Source organism: Oryzias latipes, chromosome 9, assembly GCF_053564925.1.
Source record: "Oryzias latipes strain Hd-rR chromosome 9, Olatipes_Hd-rR_3.1".
NCBI lineage: Eukaryota > Metazoa > Chordata > Actinopteri > Beloniformes > Adrianichthyidae > Oryzias > Oryzias latipes.
The window spans coordinates 5402474-5418418 of NC_136245.1; the positions used below are offsets into that span (position 1 = coordinate 5402474).

The 15945-nt window shown below is 38.3% G+C and overlaps 1 protein-coding gene across 5 annotated transcripts; it reads left to right on the top strand.

The window, feature by feature from the left end:
- Positions 1-1032: 1032 nt before the first annotated feature.
- card9 (caspase recruitment domain family, member 9) lies at positions 1033-14892 on the top strand. 5 transcript variants are annotated; one of them, XM_011479608.4, is made up of 13 exons: positions 1033-1282; positions 1393-1462; positions 7354-7491; positions 7563-7699; positions 7781-7963; positions 8036-8119; positions 10908-11078; positions 12258-12383; positions 12456-12644; positions 12716-12773; positions 13338-13438; positions 14556-14614; positions 14694-14892. In XM_011479608.4, exons 1-13 carry the CDS (start codon positions 1169-1171, stop codon positions 14788-14790), a joined length of 1527 nt encoding a protein of 508 aa, XP_011477910.1. In that variant the 5' UTR covers positions 1033-1168; the 3' UTR covers positions 14791-14892. The 5 variants fall into 5 exon arrangements, with proteins under 5 accessions (XP_011477910.1, XP_078808645.1, XP_078808646.1 ...); XM_078952519.1 differs by having other exon boundaries at positions 1034-1282; positions 7563-7681; positions 7757-7963; positions 13342-13438; XM_078952520.1 differs by having other exon boundaries at positions 1034-1282; positions 7563-7681; positions 7757-7963; positions 13342-13438; positions 14697-14892.
- Positions 14893-15945: the final 1053 nt, after the last annotated feature.

A 15945-nucleotide genomic window follows, 5' to 3' on the forward strand; every position in this document is an offset into this window, starting at 1 on the left:
TTCACTGACCTAAAAAAAAAAGTCCAGAATATCTTTAGCCAAAAATTCAACCAGTGTGACTCAGAGTTAAATACCTGGTACTGAACAGTGCAGGTGAAGTTTTCCAGATTTCTTTCATTTCTTGCAAGAAAATCACCTGTAGATTAAATATGTGTCCAAAAAATAAGTAAACGAGAATTAATCCATTAACATTTTAGTTTCCTAAAGTTCAGCCCACTGTTGTTTTTCTACATCAGAAATAATCAAAAAAAGTAACATTATTAGAACATTCTAGCACACTGTATGGTCACATGTCTTTGCTAAATTCAAAGGGTTTCCACTCATTGGACTGGAACGATGGACTGATCCAAATGGTATCTTCCAATATCGATATAATCGACTAATTTCATTTTGAGAGGATTTTATAATGGCATAGGTCGATTTAATTAGCAACTTGCCTCAGACAGATGGATCTGGTTGCAGCGTAGGAATATAAATCGATGAAGTCAACTAATCGTTACGCCCCTAGCTGTTCCCTACTTCAGTTACTCTACTGTATTTAGCACTATAGGTTTATTTAAACCTCCAGGAATGTGCTCAATAGGGACCAGAAGTCAGAGAGTGTGTGACGATGAACTGAGCCGAATCGGATGCTGGCAGCAAGGTTGGTCCGTGAGGACACCGGAATATCAAAACATGTTGTGTCCAAACATCCGTATATTGTGTCAGTAAAAGTCATTGTTCAGTTGGCTGATGCTTCCTGCTCGTTGCTACAATGTCATGCCACAACTTCCCTCAATCTTTTACCTCTTCCTCTTTCTGTTTGTATAACCATATCTGACGGCAGGTAGTGCATTCAAATATAAAAAAGGAAAAGTGTGCGGGTTGTCCCACACCTGAAGTGTCTGAAAAAGGGGAGCTGGATTTGCATACTAGGTATCCATTTGAGGAAAAGTGTCATTTGTTTTTGAACTGTTGGAGTGCAAAGTTGTGTAAACATGCACTACTGGTGAGAGTGAGTTAGAACTTTGGTTGGGTGGAGCTTAAATCAAGAAGTGACACTAACAGCTGGAGGATTAGGATACCAGGGAGAAGCAGCACAGATTGAATAGTGGTTTTAAAGGGTATAGTACTTTAAGTACTGTGCCTTCCTGCAGCATTTACCGAAAAACTGGAACGGCTTGTCCAAATGGACCAAGTATGTGATGATGATCTCTGTTGGCTTCAGCTTGATGACTTCAGGATGCTGCTGATCAAAAACATCGACCCATCCAGGATCACACCTTACCTCCGCCAGTGTCAGGTGCTCTTCCTCTATCTACCTTCTTTTGTGTGTAGTGTTTCTCTTCCTGTCTCTTTCTGATCCTTCTCCCAGATTTGGCATTTTTGTTGTTATGGTATCGTTTCTGTCAGGTGATCAGCGCTGAAGACGAAGAGCAGCTCTTCAATGATCCAACCCTTGTCCTCAGGAGACGAAAAGTTGGTACGTTGCTAAAAAGGGCAGAATGGTAAAGTCAAAAATTAAGGATATTATATTGCTGATGTAACTGGTGTATATGTGTAAAATGTCAATGACATAATTTTTAGCAAAAACAAGTGTAGAACGGCCGCATCATCTGAGTTAGAGGCACAGCGTCATATTGGACACTTTGACCAACAACAATTCTTTAATATGAAAGTACAAAGCTGAATATGGGTGATAATCTAACCAGGGCATACTCCTTCCAAACACGGGCATAAAAAAGTTGAATACCTGCAAAGCACTGATACTAATATTGTAATAATAATGTTACAGATATAAATTAAAAGTACACACCAACTCTGTGGTGCTTCTGAACAGCTCACCTGGTCTGTAATATAACAAGTATACAAGTGAACCTTGTCAGGATTCAAAGCAACCAAGACCACCATTGTGTGAGCCCATCTTTGTTTTCAGCCTGAAAGGATTCTAAATACCCTAAGCAACCTGGAAAAGAGGTCGATTTGTTATATTCTCATAAAAGTCCTGAGATTTATTTACTCCAAAATTCTTTGTAGTTAAAATACTTAAAGTCCCATGTCATTCGTTTCTGATGTATGATGAGCAATATGTGAGTTGTCTGTAAAAAAACAACAACATAGCAAGCTGTTGTGGGAAGTTTCAGTTGTGACAGCAATGACGATGTTCCATCTGTCAGAAAGTTAGTCCTCTCTAGAGACAGGAAGTAAGTCAGATGAAAAACAAAGTCTTTTGCGATTTCCCTAATCTACATGATACTGATTTGTTTTGATCAGCACTAATTCCAAATCTATTATTGACTGGATTTTATTAACACATTCAGACAGATTCAAGGATTCTGGAGTCTTATCAGATAACTTCAGTGACCTTCACTGTATCATATATTGCACCTGGAAAATTAAAACTCCTCATCTTTTTCCAAAATTGGTTAAAGTTTGGCAAACAAAAACATTGAATACTGATAACTTTATTGATGATTTACTTAACATTAACTGGGTTAGACTTAACTTAATACCTTTCATAAATGAAGCTTGGGACTATTTTTCTACTGAGTTGCTGAATGTTATTAATAAACATGCACCACTGACTGTGATCCGAATTAAAGGTAAACAGATGTGTGTAAATGGAGAACTGATTATTCTTTACAGACAGAGGGATAAAGCCTGGGAGAAATCCCACCGTACTCAAGACCCTGCTGACCGGGATGCTTACAAATGTTTAAGAATTATCTGTACAAGAATTAGAAATGCTAAATCGAACTATCACAAAGATGGTCTATCTAACAATGTTAATAATCCAAAGCAATTCTGGAGGCAAATTAACAAGTTACTAGTAAAAGCTGATAATGCTTCAACTAATATGCTTATTAATAGTGTGTGTACAAATGACCCGGCAGGCCATCCCATTGAAGCAAAGTTTATTAAACTTGCTTCCCGTGTGCGTTGTTTTCCTTTGACTGCTCTTCTAAACCTGTCTTTTAGCACGTCTGAAGTTACCTTGGCTTGGAAGCGTGCAAAAGTTATACCTCTTCACAAAGGAGGGAATCCCAATGATATGACCAACTATAGACTAATCTCATTCATTGACAGTTTTGTCAAAGTATATGAAAGAATTATCTTCATTCAACTTTCGGAATACGTAGCAATTAATAATATTTTATCTCCATTTCAATCCGGTTTTAGAAACATTTCTCTACTACTTCAGCCTTGTTAAAATGTATCAATGATATTTTATCTGGTTTTGAAAGTAACATGTTAACTGGCGCGTTATTTATTGACCTTACCAAAGCTTTTGACATGGTAGATCACTGTCTGTTATTGGACAAACCTTATTCCATTGGCCTTGATAGCTCCTCTCTCCTTCGGTTTAACTCATACCTTCATCATCGTCAACAGTGTGTGTTTTGTAAAGGCAGCTGTTCCAATTTTCTATCGATAGACAAAGGTGTTCCACAAGGTTCCTCACTTGGTCCCCTTTTATTTTCAATTTTCATCAATGACCTTCCAAGTAAATGCATTGACAGCAAGATTCAACTCGATGCTGATGATACTGTGATTTACTCATCTAAATCTAATATTATTGACATTCAGCACTCAATTCAAAATGATTTTTAAATCTGTTCAATTGTGGTTACAATCTAATAACCTTTTACTTATCAAATCAAAATCCTATTTTATGTTGTTTCAGAAAAGATTGCGTCCTGTAGCTGCTAAAGAAATAAATTTAACTTATATGGACATGCCACCTATTTCAGCAGTAGAAGAATTCAAATACCTTGGTTTGTGGCTTGACTCCTCACTGTCCTTTAGCGCAAGTATACAATCCATCGTCCATACTATTTCTTATTGTTTAAAATTACTTTATCTATCGATCAATTGTTTTAGTTTCTCAGTCAGGAAGAAAATTATTTCACAACTGATTATCCCAACTTTAGACTACGGTGACATAATATACCAAAACACCACTGATCTCCGACCACTGAATGTTATTCATGACAGCTTGTGTAGGTTTATTCTCTGTTGTCCGTTTAGAACTCAGCACTGTCTTTATGGAAGCGATTATGTAGCATAAATAAAAAGAAAAGTCAAAACCAGAAATGCTTTTTCATTTTCAAAATGAAAAAGTATTTTTTGACTCAAAAATATAATGAAAAAGCAATCCACCAAAATGCTTTTTCATTTCCTTCCTCAACACAGCTTATTCTGTCACTTAATTAAAATTAAAATTAAAATGGTATTTGACATTTCATTTTCAAGACGTTCTCTGGTAAATGTGTAGCAAAATTCATTTAGAAATGTCTAATTTGACATTCAAAATGGATTAATTGAAATGCTTTTTCATTTTCAAAATGAAAAAGCATTTTTTGACTCAAAAATATAATGAAAAAGCAAACCACCAAAATGCTTTTTCATTTCCTTCCTCAACACAGCTTATTCTGTCACTTAATTAAAATTAAAATGAAAATGGTATTTGACATTTCATTTTCAAGACGTTCTCTGGTAAATGTGTAGCATAATTCATTTAGAAATGTCTAATTTGACATTCAAAATGGATTAATAGAAATGCTTTTTTTTTCATTTTCAAAATGAAAAAGCATTTTTTGACTCAAAATTAAAAAGAAAAAGCAATACTTCAAAATGCTTTTTCATTTTATACTTCAACCCAGCTTTTTCTGTCACTTAATTAAAATGATAAATAAAATGGTATTTGACATTTCATTTTCAAAAAGGTCCATGGTAAATGTGTAGCATAATTCATTTAGAAATGTCTAATTTGACAATTAAAATGGATTAATAGAAATGCTTTTTAATTTTCAAAATGTAACTGCATTTTTTGACTCAAAATTAAAAAGAAAAAGCAATATTTCAAAATGCTTTTTCATTTTACACCTAAAACCGCTTATTCTGTGTCATAATTAAAACGAAAATGCAAAGAGGGGATTGCATTTGCATTTTAACATCCACCCCGCGCACCTTGACACAATATTCATTTCGAAAAAGCATTAGCAGAGGGGAGGCGGGGCGATGACGTCACTGCTTTCTCCGTGTGTCCGGCTGCTGACTGACGCACACACACGCACCAGGAGCAGACTGTGTTAGCGGCAGAGACGAGGGTTTTGTGATGGTTGTGAACTTCTGATGAGTTTCCACAACTTCTCAGGACTAAGTAGCTGCATGTCTGCCTTCTGCGGTCCTCCTCCTGACGCACCGCGGACAAGATTTTTTCTTCGGACCGCCAGCTGCCTTCGCACAGCGGAGCGCGAAGCTCCGATGATCGCTGAAGGCGGAAATGCTGCTGCGATCTGAGAAACCATCATATGAATTTGTGTTTACAGTGGTGTCCAGAACAAAATAAAGACTCATGTAATTCCTAGATATTTACACATTTATCTGCAACTTCGCGGTGAATTTACTGTTTGATGACACCTGGAGCTCCATCAACAGACAGCAGATTTCTCGATGCTAAACGTTGTTGGTTGGACCAAAAACACTCACTCAGCGCGAAGCTGCAGGAGACTATCTTCATAATGTGCTTTTATTACAGTTATGCTAATATTTTACGGCCTGCTCTGCTCGATCATATGTTTTTAAATCCGTGCGCTCAGACGACGCTAAAGTTGGCTTACGATTCACAGCTTCTGATTCACGAGGGGACTAAAGGAACATTCTGCTGCATTTTTCACATTAAGATCACCTAAAACCGGGTCCTGCTCACAAACCGCTGGACCTGGCCTGCTCAAACCTGGATTCCTGGATCTTAATAAATCAAACAGCAAATTCACCGCAAAGCTGCAAATAAATGTGTAAATATCTGGGAATTACATCAGTCTTTATTTTGTTCTTTCTAAATGAATTATGCTACACATTTACCATGGACCTTTTTGAAAATGAAATGTCAAATACCATTTTATTTATCATTTTAATTAAGTGACAGAAAAAGCTGGGTTGAGGAAGGAAATGAAAAAGCATTTTGAAGTATTGCTTTTTCTTTTTAATTTTGAGTCAAAAAATGCTTTTTCATTTTGAAAATTAAAAAGCATTTCAATCAATCCATTTTGAATGTCAAATTAGACATTTCTAAATGAATTATGCTACACATTTACCAGAGAACGTCTTGAAAATGAAATGTCAAATACCATTTTCATTTTAATTTTAATTAAGTGACAGAATAAGCTGTGTTGAGGAAGGAAATGAAAAAGCATTTTGGTGGATTGCTTTTTCATTATATTTTTGAGTCAAAAAATGTTTTTTCATTTTGAAAATGAAAAAGCATTTCTGGTTTTGACTTTGCTTTTTATTTATGCTACATAATCGCTTCCATATGTCTTATGTATCAGCAACTGTCCTGGTTTCCCCCATCCTCCCGACGTTAACTTCACTGGCTATTATAAATCTTCAAATGTATCAACCTTAGTTGACCAGAATATCTCAAACAATATCTAATTCCTTTTCAGTCTTCTTATAATTTTCGTCATGCAGATCAAATTTTTTGTTGTTTTTCCAAGAGTCAAGAAAGAAATCGGAAAATATTCATTTTATTACACGGCACCCTCTGACTGGATCAATCTTCTTCCATCCATTCGCTCTTTAAATTCATTCTTGGCATTTGAAAAATGCCTGTTTAGAACATCGTCAACACTCATGTAATTGTTTTTATTAAATTTGATACTTCTTGCCTTTTTATTCCCTTCCCCTTGAACTAACTGCTGAGAGGTGTAATGAATGTCTGTGTGTTTGTGCGTGTGTGTTTGTGCGTGTGAGTGTGTTCGTTATCTTGTTATTATATTTTAAGTTCTTCATTATGTCTTTGATGTATATAAAGTTTGCTCAATTGTGCCTGTCGGTATTTGCTTGTTTTGTTGTCTTTTGAGGACCCCCTAGAAAACGAGATGACACATCTCAAGGGGCTTATCCTCCAAATACATAAATGTGAAATGTGATCCTTGCTTTGATTCTTGAAGACTGTAACTCATCCTACTGATCCATTAAGAAAGTTTTTGTCTCATAAGTTGTTCGTCCTCACCCGATAGATTCCAGGAAACGTCTAAATCTCTGAAAAAGTTAAGGATCTGTGTAAGAAAATGAAACGTATTTCTTTTTCATCATGGATCAAAAGTCTATCCAGACTGTGTTGAGATTCTTTTATCTATTTACAACAGAAGTTTAGCCATCTGATGCCGTAAGTTTCTATCACATTGTCAAGTTTTATGGGTTGTAGTGACAAAAAGTCAGAACAGAATTCATGACCATAATTGTAGCTCCTGGTTGCATTGAATTTACTGATGATTGTTTGTCTCTCCTCTGTATTCCACCAGCTAAGGAAGTTCCTGCCGGAAAAATATAGTAACTACTTGATTTGATTTGTCTGACCTGCAGGGTTCCTGCTGGACATCCTGCAGAAGACAGGTGTGAAAGGCTACACTGCCTTTCTGGAGAGTCTTGAACTGGATTATCCCAAACTTTACAGTCGCATTACTGGAAAGGAGCCCAACAAGACCTTCAGCATCCTCATCGGTTTGTCTGCTTGTCAATCCGCCTGTTTTCTTCTGTTGCTTTCACTCTTGACACTTTAGTTCTCTGTTTAGATACAGCAGGTGAATCTGGGTTGACTCAGTTCTTGATGTCGGAGCTTAGCCACTTACAGAGGGCACTGCAGGAGGAGAGAAGGCGGCGCCAGCAGGCCTGCTCAGCTGCGAAGGACCAGGTTGGCAGAAGACCCAGGGTGCGAAACACTCATATGGAGGTCATAAGCTTTTTAAATGTTCCTTGTCTTATGTAGGAGGTGTGGTCTTACAACCAGCAGCTAAAAGATCGTGAGCTCATGAAGTTGACTGAAAGTCTCCAGAAGATGCAAAGTGAACGGGAGTACCTCACTGAGGAGGTGAAGCACCTTCGGGATCACAACTACAGCCTGATGACCAACATCAACGCCCTGAACCAGGAGAAGAGCAACGCCTTACTGGCTAACAGAGATCTGCAAATAGAGGTCAACTATCGCCTGACAGTGATCCCCTTAAACCCTGACCTGGATGCTCTGAGCTTTGACCTTTGGTTGCAGGTGGAACGTCTGAAGCACACGGTGATGAGAGTGGAAAATCAGACCCAAATGCTGAAGCGAAGGACACTGAGAACTCTGCCAGAGGTGAAGACACAACCCACAAACTTCCACCTATTTTTAGGCCCTTTGCTGCTTTAACCCTTGTGCTATCTTAGATGACCCCACCCTTACTTTGACGTGTTCTCCCTACCATGACAAAGGTGGATAAAGGTGGAAAGATTTCATGTAATCCATGGACACCAGTGAGGTTCACAAATCATTGAAGAAAAAAGGTTCACAGCACTGTCTAGTGGGTCTAGATGACCCAACCCCAATGGTAAAGTGCCCAGGATAGCACAAGGGTTAACAGCTAAAACATCAACATCTAGTATTAATGCCAAACTTACAACCGAAATAAATTGATTTGATAGTACTACAGAGGTATTTTCAGGTGTCAGGTGCTTAGACTTAATTTAAATAATATACATGGCAAACACTGGGGTGCAGAGGTGTCGAACTTCAGGCCTCAAGGCCCAGCATCCTACTGTTTTTTTTAGAAACCCGACCCTGCTTGCTGCTAATTACCTTTTGTGCCAAAATCTGTGTAGAGAAAAAACATTTTGCACTTTAACTCAAAAATACTCGCTCTCTCTTCTGCGCTCGAAACAGAAAACAGGGCACCACATTGCAAATGTGTCGCCAAAGCCAGCCAAGCACAGAAATTCACATGAAGGTTCATGTCTGCTCTGTTTCTAATGCAGATGAAATAATTTTTCTCTAGTAAAAATAGATTTTGTTTGCACATATTTTTTAGATTCAAGTACATTTTTCTGTTACAAGAAGACATTTACAAACTTTGTTTTAGTAACTACATTTACGAACTGTAAAATAAAGCACATGATGTTTTTACTCTTTTGCATTGCTTGCATGGTCTGAGTTATGACCCCTCCCACATACAGGCACATCATGTCTATAGATGGTTTTAGCTGCATGTAAGTTACCTAATTTACAAAAAATATATTGGGTAAATTCACTATAAAATAAAATGATTTTTATTCTTGTGTATGCCTGACCAGAATTATTATTTGTCACTTTTATCAAACATTAAACTTACTTCCTTTATGGTTGAGTTCTGAATTTGGTAGTATCCATTTTGTGATACTAGTGTTCATCAAAGATCCCCCAAAGCTGGCTCTAACTAAAGCGCAGCGTTCACACAGCTGTGAAATATCATATAGGGCAGGGCTCCAGACTGCGACCAAATGGTGCGTTTGGCGACCTGAATTTGAGAGTTTGAATTTTACATCCAGTCGCACATGTGCTACCAGTAAATTTGCCTTCCCCACCCTCCGTATTTTTTATACATTAAACATGGAAGGGGCACGTCAATGATCAATGAAATGAGCAATGAAATAATCAATGAGACGCGAGCGCACACGCACGCAGACAGACACACACACTCGCACACATACTCATGAGACGCGAGCACACACGAGCACACACTCGCGTTTCATTGAGTGATGCCTGTCTGTGGGGCGGCCACTGCGTGTGAGAAGAATAAGGAAAGTCACTGCAAGTGGCTAAAATGCGTGGAAGGCGAAGCTAAGGCGAGACTGAAGGAGAACAGAAAGTTGTAGTCCTTAACATTCAATTGAGTTTTAATTAGCCTCTCCCCCTAAGTATGATCTGTGATATTACATCTTTTATAATTATTTTAATGTTTTGTAATGTATGTAGCCTTTTTTTAATCAGTTGGTATTTTAAATTATTTTCTCTGAACTACAAAAACCCATCAGGACACATGTCCCATAATGCATTGTTTTGTAGTCTGTAGGGCAGCTTTCAGTCAGTTCAGTACTAAATTTCCAGCTGTGTTCGCTCAGGTTGGGGTCTTGCTCCCACCCCTTTCTCGTGATATTTTTGTTTTGATTGACAGGTGATGTTAGAGCAAAAACAAAAATATACGTCACACACCAGGTGATCTGCGCAGCGTTGCGTCCATCTGGGTGATCTCAAACACGCTTATTGTACATCTTGGCTGCACTTATTTGGTGTCGCCAACATGAATTTCCATCCCCTAATGTTTACATACATTTAAGTATTGTTTGTAACTGTGAAATGACCGAAAGGTTACTAAGGTAATCACTTTGTTACTAAGCACCTTTTTTATCTTCAATGTATGGTATTTTGTTTACTATTTTTACTGTCATGACAGCGATGCTGCTGTCAGTTTACCTTCTTGTTGCATCTTCAAAAGGGCAGAATAAAATATGACACTGAATTTGAAACAGCACATTGTAATTTCTGCATCTATTATTAAAGTATTTATTCGTAATACAATGGAAATTAGTAGATCTGGTTAGCATGTTGATTTACGCCCCTAAATTTTCTGGTTGTGCCCCTAAAATTTTCAGTTGGGGGCCACAGTGCTCCTAGTTAAAAAAGTTAGTCTGGAGCCCTGTAGGGTTGATGAAAAAGTTCTTCAATCAGTTTATGTACGCTATACCTTCCTGAGCTAATGCTTGCAGCATATTTATTGAATTTGAGATTTGAAGGCTTTGTTTTTTTAGGAAACACTTGCTGCCAATTACTATTATTCATGTGTGTTTGTCGGTAAGAGGCTGCAGTCAGTTAGAAAGCAAGCATAACACCGCCCTCAAATGTGGTCTAAAAGGATTCATAAAGTTAAAATGGGAAAAAAAGTCTGGTCATTTGGTGAATCTTAATTGCAGATCCTTTAGAAAAGGAGAAGGCATCCTCTTGACCTGCAGGCTTTAAAACCCAACAAGCTTGTGAACATGTTTAAGAGATAGTGTTTTTACATGAAAATATCCTCACTGAAAGACACTATGATGCAGTAACTGACACATGTTGACATACTCATGTATTTCAGAGCCCGTCAATGCCCAATGAGCCCGTGTTACAACCCAAGGAAGAACCAAAGGAGGAAAAGCCGAAGGAGACTCGTGCTCTGAAGCAGGACAACATGGCTCCTATGAACCTCGTCACCACAATGTTTAGACTGAGGAGGGAGCTGCACATGGCAGAGGAGCACAAAGCCAGGGTGAGTCACAAAAGGAGCAGGAGAGGCACAAGAATATTTTTATAAGATTTAAAGAAAAAATGAAAAGAAGTTTTTATTGTTTGACAAGAAAAAATACATTTAAAAAAAAGTCCAGCAAATTACAGTCCCAAAACAGGAATCAAGAAATGGTAAAAACTTGTGAGTGTCTCCTGTAATCCCTTCGAGTTCAATATGTTATAGTTTACTCTCACTGGCCACTTATAGGCACACCTGTCCAACCGCTTCTTTACACAAATCAGCCAATCACATGGCACCAAGGCATCAATGCATTTAGGCATGATCTGCTTCAGTTCAGACCGAGCATCAGAAAGGGGAAAAAAGGCTATTTAAGTTATTTTGAACGTGGCATGGTTGCAGGTGAAAAATGGAATGGAATGAGTATTTTAGAAACGGCTGATCAACTTGAATTTTCCCCTACAACCGTCTCAAGGATTTAGAGAGAATGGTCCCAAAAAGCAAAAATATCCAGTGAGCGGCGGTTCTGTAGGTGGAAATGTCCTGTTGATGCCAAAAGGTCAGTTAAGACTGCCAGACTGGTTCCAGCTCATAGAAAGGCAACAATAATTTAAAGAACCGCTGGTTACAACCGAGGTCTGCAGAAGAGCATCTCTGAACGCACAACGCGTCCAACCTGGAGGCAGATGGGCTACAGCAGCAGAAGACCACACCGGATGAGACTCCTGTCAGCTAAGAACAGCTAAGAACTGGGATGTTTCCAGCACCTTTTTGAATATATGCCACGAAGGATTAAGGCAGTTCTGAAGGCAAAAAGGGGTCCAACCCAGTATTAGCAAGGTGTACCTAATAAAGTGGCCAGTATGTGTATATATTCAGGATCTCCATCAATGCGCAAAACATAAACATTTCCACAATCTACTAAATAAAAAATAGCACAACCTCTTCTTACAATATGTTTCTATCTCCCAACTGTGGTTAATTTTTCATCCTAAATGATATACATATAAGATTCACTTATGTGATTTTTATTTAAATACACTGTATGAACACTGTATTTAAACCGTATCTGGATATATATTCTGAAGGTTTTTACAAGTGGACTTGTGTTTGAATAAGTTTCACCTTGTGGTTCTATTCAGTGTGGTGTACGGGTGAGAACAGCCTCTGTTTCCTGCTTATACCATAAGCTTTTTTTTTCAGAGTCTGGAAGAAAAGGAGGAACTACAGCTGCTTTGTGCTCAGCTGGAAGGAGATGTCAAGATGTACTGTCAACAGAGCAAGCAAACTCTGCGACAACTGGAGGAAGTGATCCAAGAGAGAGACAAGGTGAAGAAGGGGTCCTGAAAGATAGATGACATAGTCATCAGTGTATACATCAATACCTGTCTGTCATTTCAGGCTCTGGCTTTGCAGGTGCAGCAGCATGAAGAGGTGAGGCGTCTCATGCAGGAGAAAGATCAGTATAGGGCGCGTGTCCGAGAGCTCACAGAAAAATCGGACAAGCTGGAGCTTGTCTTGCTTAGGTCAAAGGGAGAAGAGCTAAAACTGAGGACGCGCCTTCGCAAGATTACGCTCAACTCTCACCAGGTGAAGGGATACATATGGAGGGGAAATGTTGTGGAGATGGTGATGTAATAAAAAAAGACTGTTTCCCATAGAGTGAAAAGAGTGCAAGCAGCGAGGAAACGGAGGAGCCCAGAGAAAGGAGTCCTAAAGGTCAGAAATCTGGGCCTGGTGGAAAGCTTGTTTGGCTTGTCCAAACACCTTAAATCTCCACACTGTGTGTTCTATATGTAAAGTCAAAATAGAGGATGTGACACCATTCAACATTTGTGACAAGAAACTCACAAACATGAAAGCAAAGAATGTTTTGGTCTGCAGCTGGTTTGAGTATATGCTAGACCTTACATAGAGCACAAGCATGCATAGCAGCATTTTGGTGACATTGGCTAAATGTGTCTTATGTCAAATTGACAGCAGGACTAAAATTTACCCTACTTTACCGGCTTAAGTAGAAACTGTACCAGGGCACAAACAGCAAAGGAGTATTTAGACTGCAGCCAGGAATGGCGAGCATCCAACCCCTTGTCTATAAGGGCCCAATTCAATTCAGATGTGCAGCGAGTTACCCTGTTAACAACTTGAGTGGAGATGCAACCAAAGTGGAAAATTTGCACCGCATATAGGGAAGGGTAGAACTACAATTTTATGGGATGTTTTGCATGTGCATTAACTTCTTCTACAGTCCAAGTAAAGCAGGTTGTGGTTCTTGTTGCTCAGACAGCAGTGAGGTTCATGACCCAACCTCGCAGAAGGTGTACAGTTCTGCTGTTGGAGGATCTAAAGAGAGTGAGCAAAGGCCTAACAGTGCGGCATTATGGGTAACATATTCTGTTTGTACTTTGTGTATTTCTATCTGTTATTTTGACTGTGTAAATTTGGTTTTAACAAATTGTCAGTTGCTTTGTGTGCTGACTATACCTATGACCGTTCTATCAGTCTTTCTTCTTGACACTTTGTCATGTCTTTAAATGTGTGTCGCTGTATGTCCATCTGACTGACTGTTGGATTGCCCTTTCTGACTATTCTATTTTCTTTTGTTGGCTATTTGGTTCTCCGTGTTGACTTGAAGACTTAGCTTGATGAATGATGACAGTGATCCACATGAGGTTTAACCATTGACTGTGTATGAGAGAACTGGACCTAGTGAGTCTGACGCTACCCATAAAAATGACTTAATTATGCCTGTAACGAAACGAAGTCAATTCAGTCGACATTTTTTCACGGTGTGGACATTGCCACGTTGGAGTCAGATGACATCAGTGGGCAGTGATTGGTTCGAGTCGGTCTGAGTCATAATTTCTATGGCAATAACTCTTGCCAAGCGGGCTCGGGAGAGTCTGTCAATCAAAAGTTAAACGTTCGATCTTAGACCACATAATTTTATTAAAGCATCTGATTGGTCAGCCTAAAACTGGAATAGCTTGCACTACACATACATTTTATGCAATTAAAGCTGCGAGCGGCGTTGTATGGTTCGCATGCGCCCGAGACATTAGGAAACGATCAATAAAATTCCCTCGGAAGAGTTTTTGTTTGTGGCTGGTACTAAGGTGTTTTTTGTTTTTTATTCAAGATATGGGCCTCTTCCCAAGATCAAGGGTCAATGAAACTTTAGGCGTTGTTATACACTGGCGGCATATGTGAAAATTTTGCTAAAATCTCTTGAACAAAAGTTTCCTTTTCCCATATTGTGGAAAAACGTGAAAATCCCCAATTCTCATATTTTGCCACAAAATGGCCACCAAGCCATTGGTCGTGTGGCCATCCCATAATTTCAAAACTCCTTTGGATATCCTCAGCACGTGTGTATTGGATTTGTTAGCAGATTGTATGTTTTTCCCCCCCAAAGCCCTATTTTCTGTCTTTCTTTTTTCTGCATTACAAGCACTCTTCTTCCCCTTTTCACAAATATGACATCGTCCTGTCTTCCCGCAGGAGAAGAAGACAGACAATCATCCCACCCATAATGGTCGTGAAAACTTTTTTCATCGCAGGTGACACTTGACTGTAACTGTTTTCTTTGAAACCTTCTTGTAGCTAAATGTATTTATTGGTGCGTTTGTTTCTTGACAGTAGGAAGCGAGCCCTGAGATCAAAGTTCAACGAGTTTGTCCCCGGGAAGCTTGATGACAACAGCAGCAGCAGCAGCGACATCACCGAGTCAGATTGAGACCTTATGATAATAGCTTGGACAGCATACTTGTAGCTATTCATACTGTACTGATGCTGAGGCTAACCTGAAATTTAAATAAACATCATGAAAAGATCTCAATCACTGTGAAACCGGACACCAGAACCTCCAGTTTGCACTCTCTAAAATGCTGGAAATCTGATAAGTTTAAGATGCAAGAAAAACGGAAAGAAGTTTTTAGAGTCTGTGCAGAATCGCTTTTTAGTTAAATTGAAATATTGAATGCTGTTTGCCACACAATTTCACTATATAGAAAGGAAAATAAAATAAAAAAAAAACATGGTGTTTTATGGCTTCTTTAAAAAAATAAAACTTCCATGTCTCATCAAAATGTGCAAAAATCTGTTTGTTAGAGGAAACAAAAGCTTTGGAAATTGTGAACTATCTGCAAATTAAGGCTCAAAGGCCCAAAAAAAGAAAATTTGCTGAATAAGAATAAAAGCCTAAAGAAATTAGGAGGTGTAAGTTTAAGTCTAATTAGTTGTCACGTACCTAGTTGTGTGAAATATGTTCTCTGGATGTGACCCATCCTCTGGGGAAGCGGTGAGTTGCAATCACTGCTGCGTTCTGTTTGGTGATTTAACCCCCACAATTCAACCCCCCAATGCTGAATGTCAAGCAGGAGGCATTGGGTCCCTTTTTTAGAGTCTTTGGTATGACTCGGCCTGGATTTTTTTATTATTTTTTATTGAACAATTGCAACATACAGAACAAAAAAATGTAACAATTATGCACATATAATGTACATTACAATTCTGAATACAGAATAAACGTGTTACATCCTTAGGAATATTCTAATTATTAGTAACAATCACAAAAGGGAATAAAAAATAAAAATAAAGAAAGAAAATAGAACTAAACATAGAAAAAAATAGATAAACTTAAAAATAAAAAGAGAAAATGCGAGAGTAAACTTATGTCATTATTCCAAAAGATTTACAAATGTTACTTGTTTTTTGAGCTTTTGTATTTTTTGAAGCTGAAATTTAGTTTAAATATTGCTGCAGTTCCAGTTTGAACACAAGGAAATCAGGTTTTTCATTGGAAAATTTGCTTTTGTGAATATGAAATTTAGCCATAAATAACAACATGTTTATACAAAAGAAAGCATCACGCTCTTTGACATCAAAACTA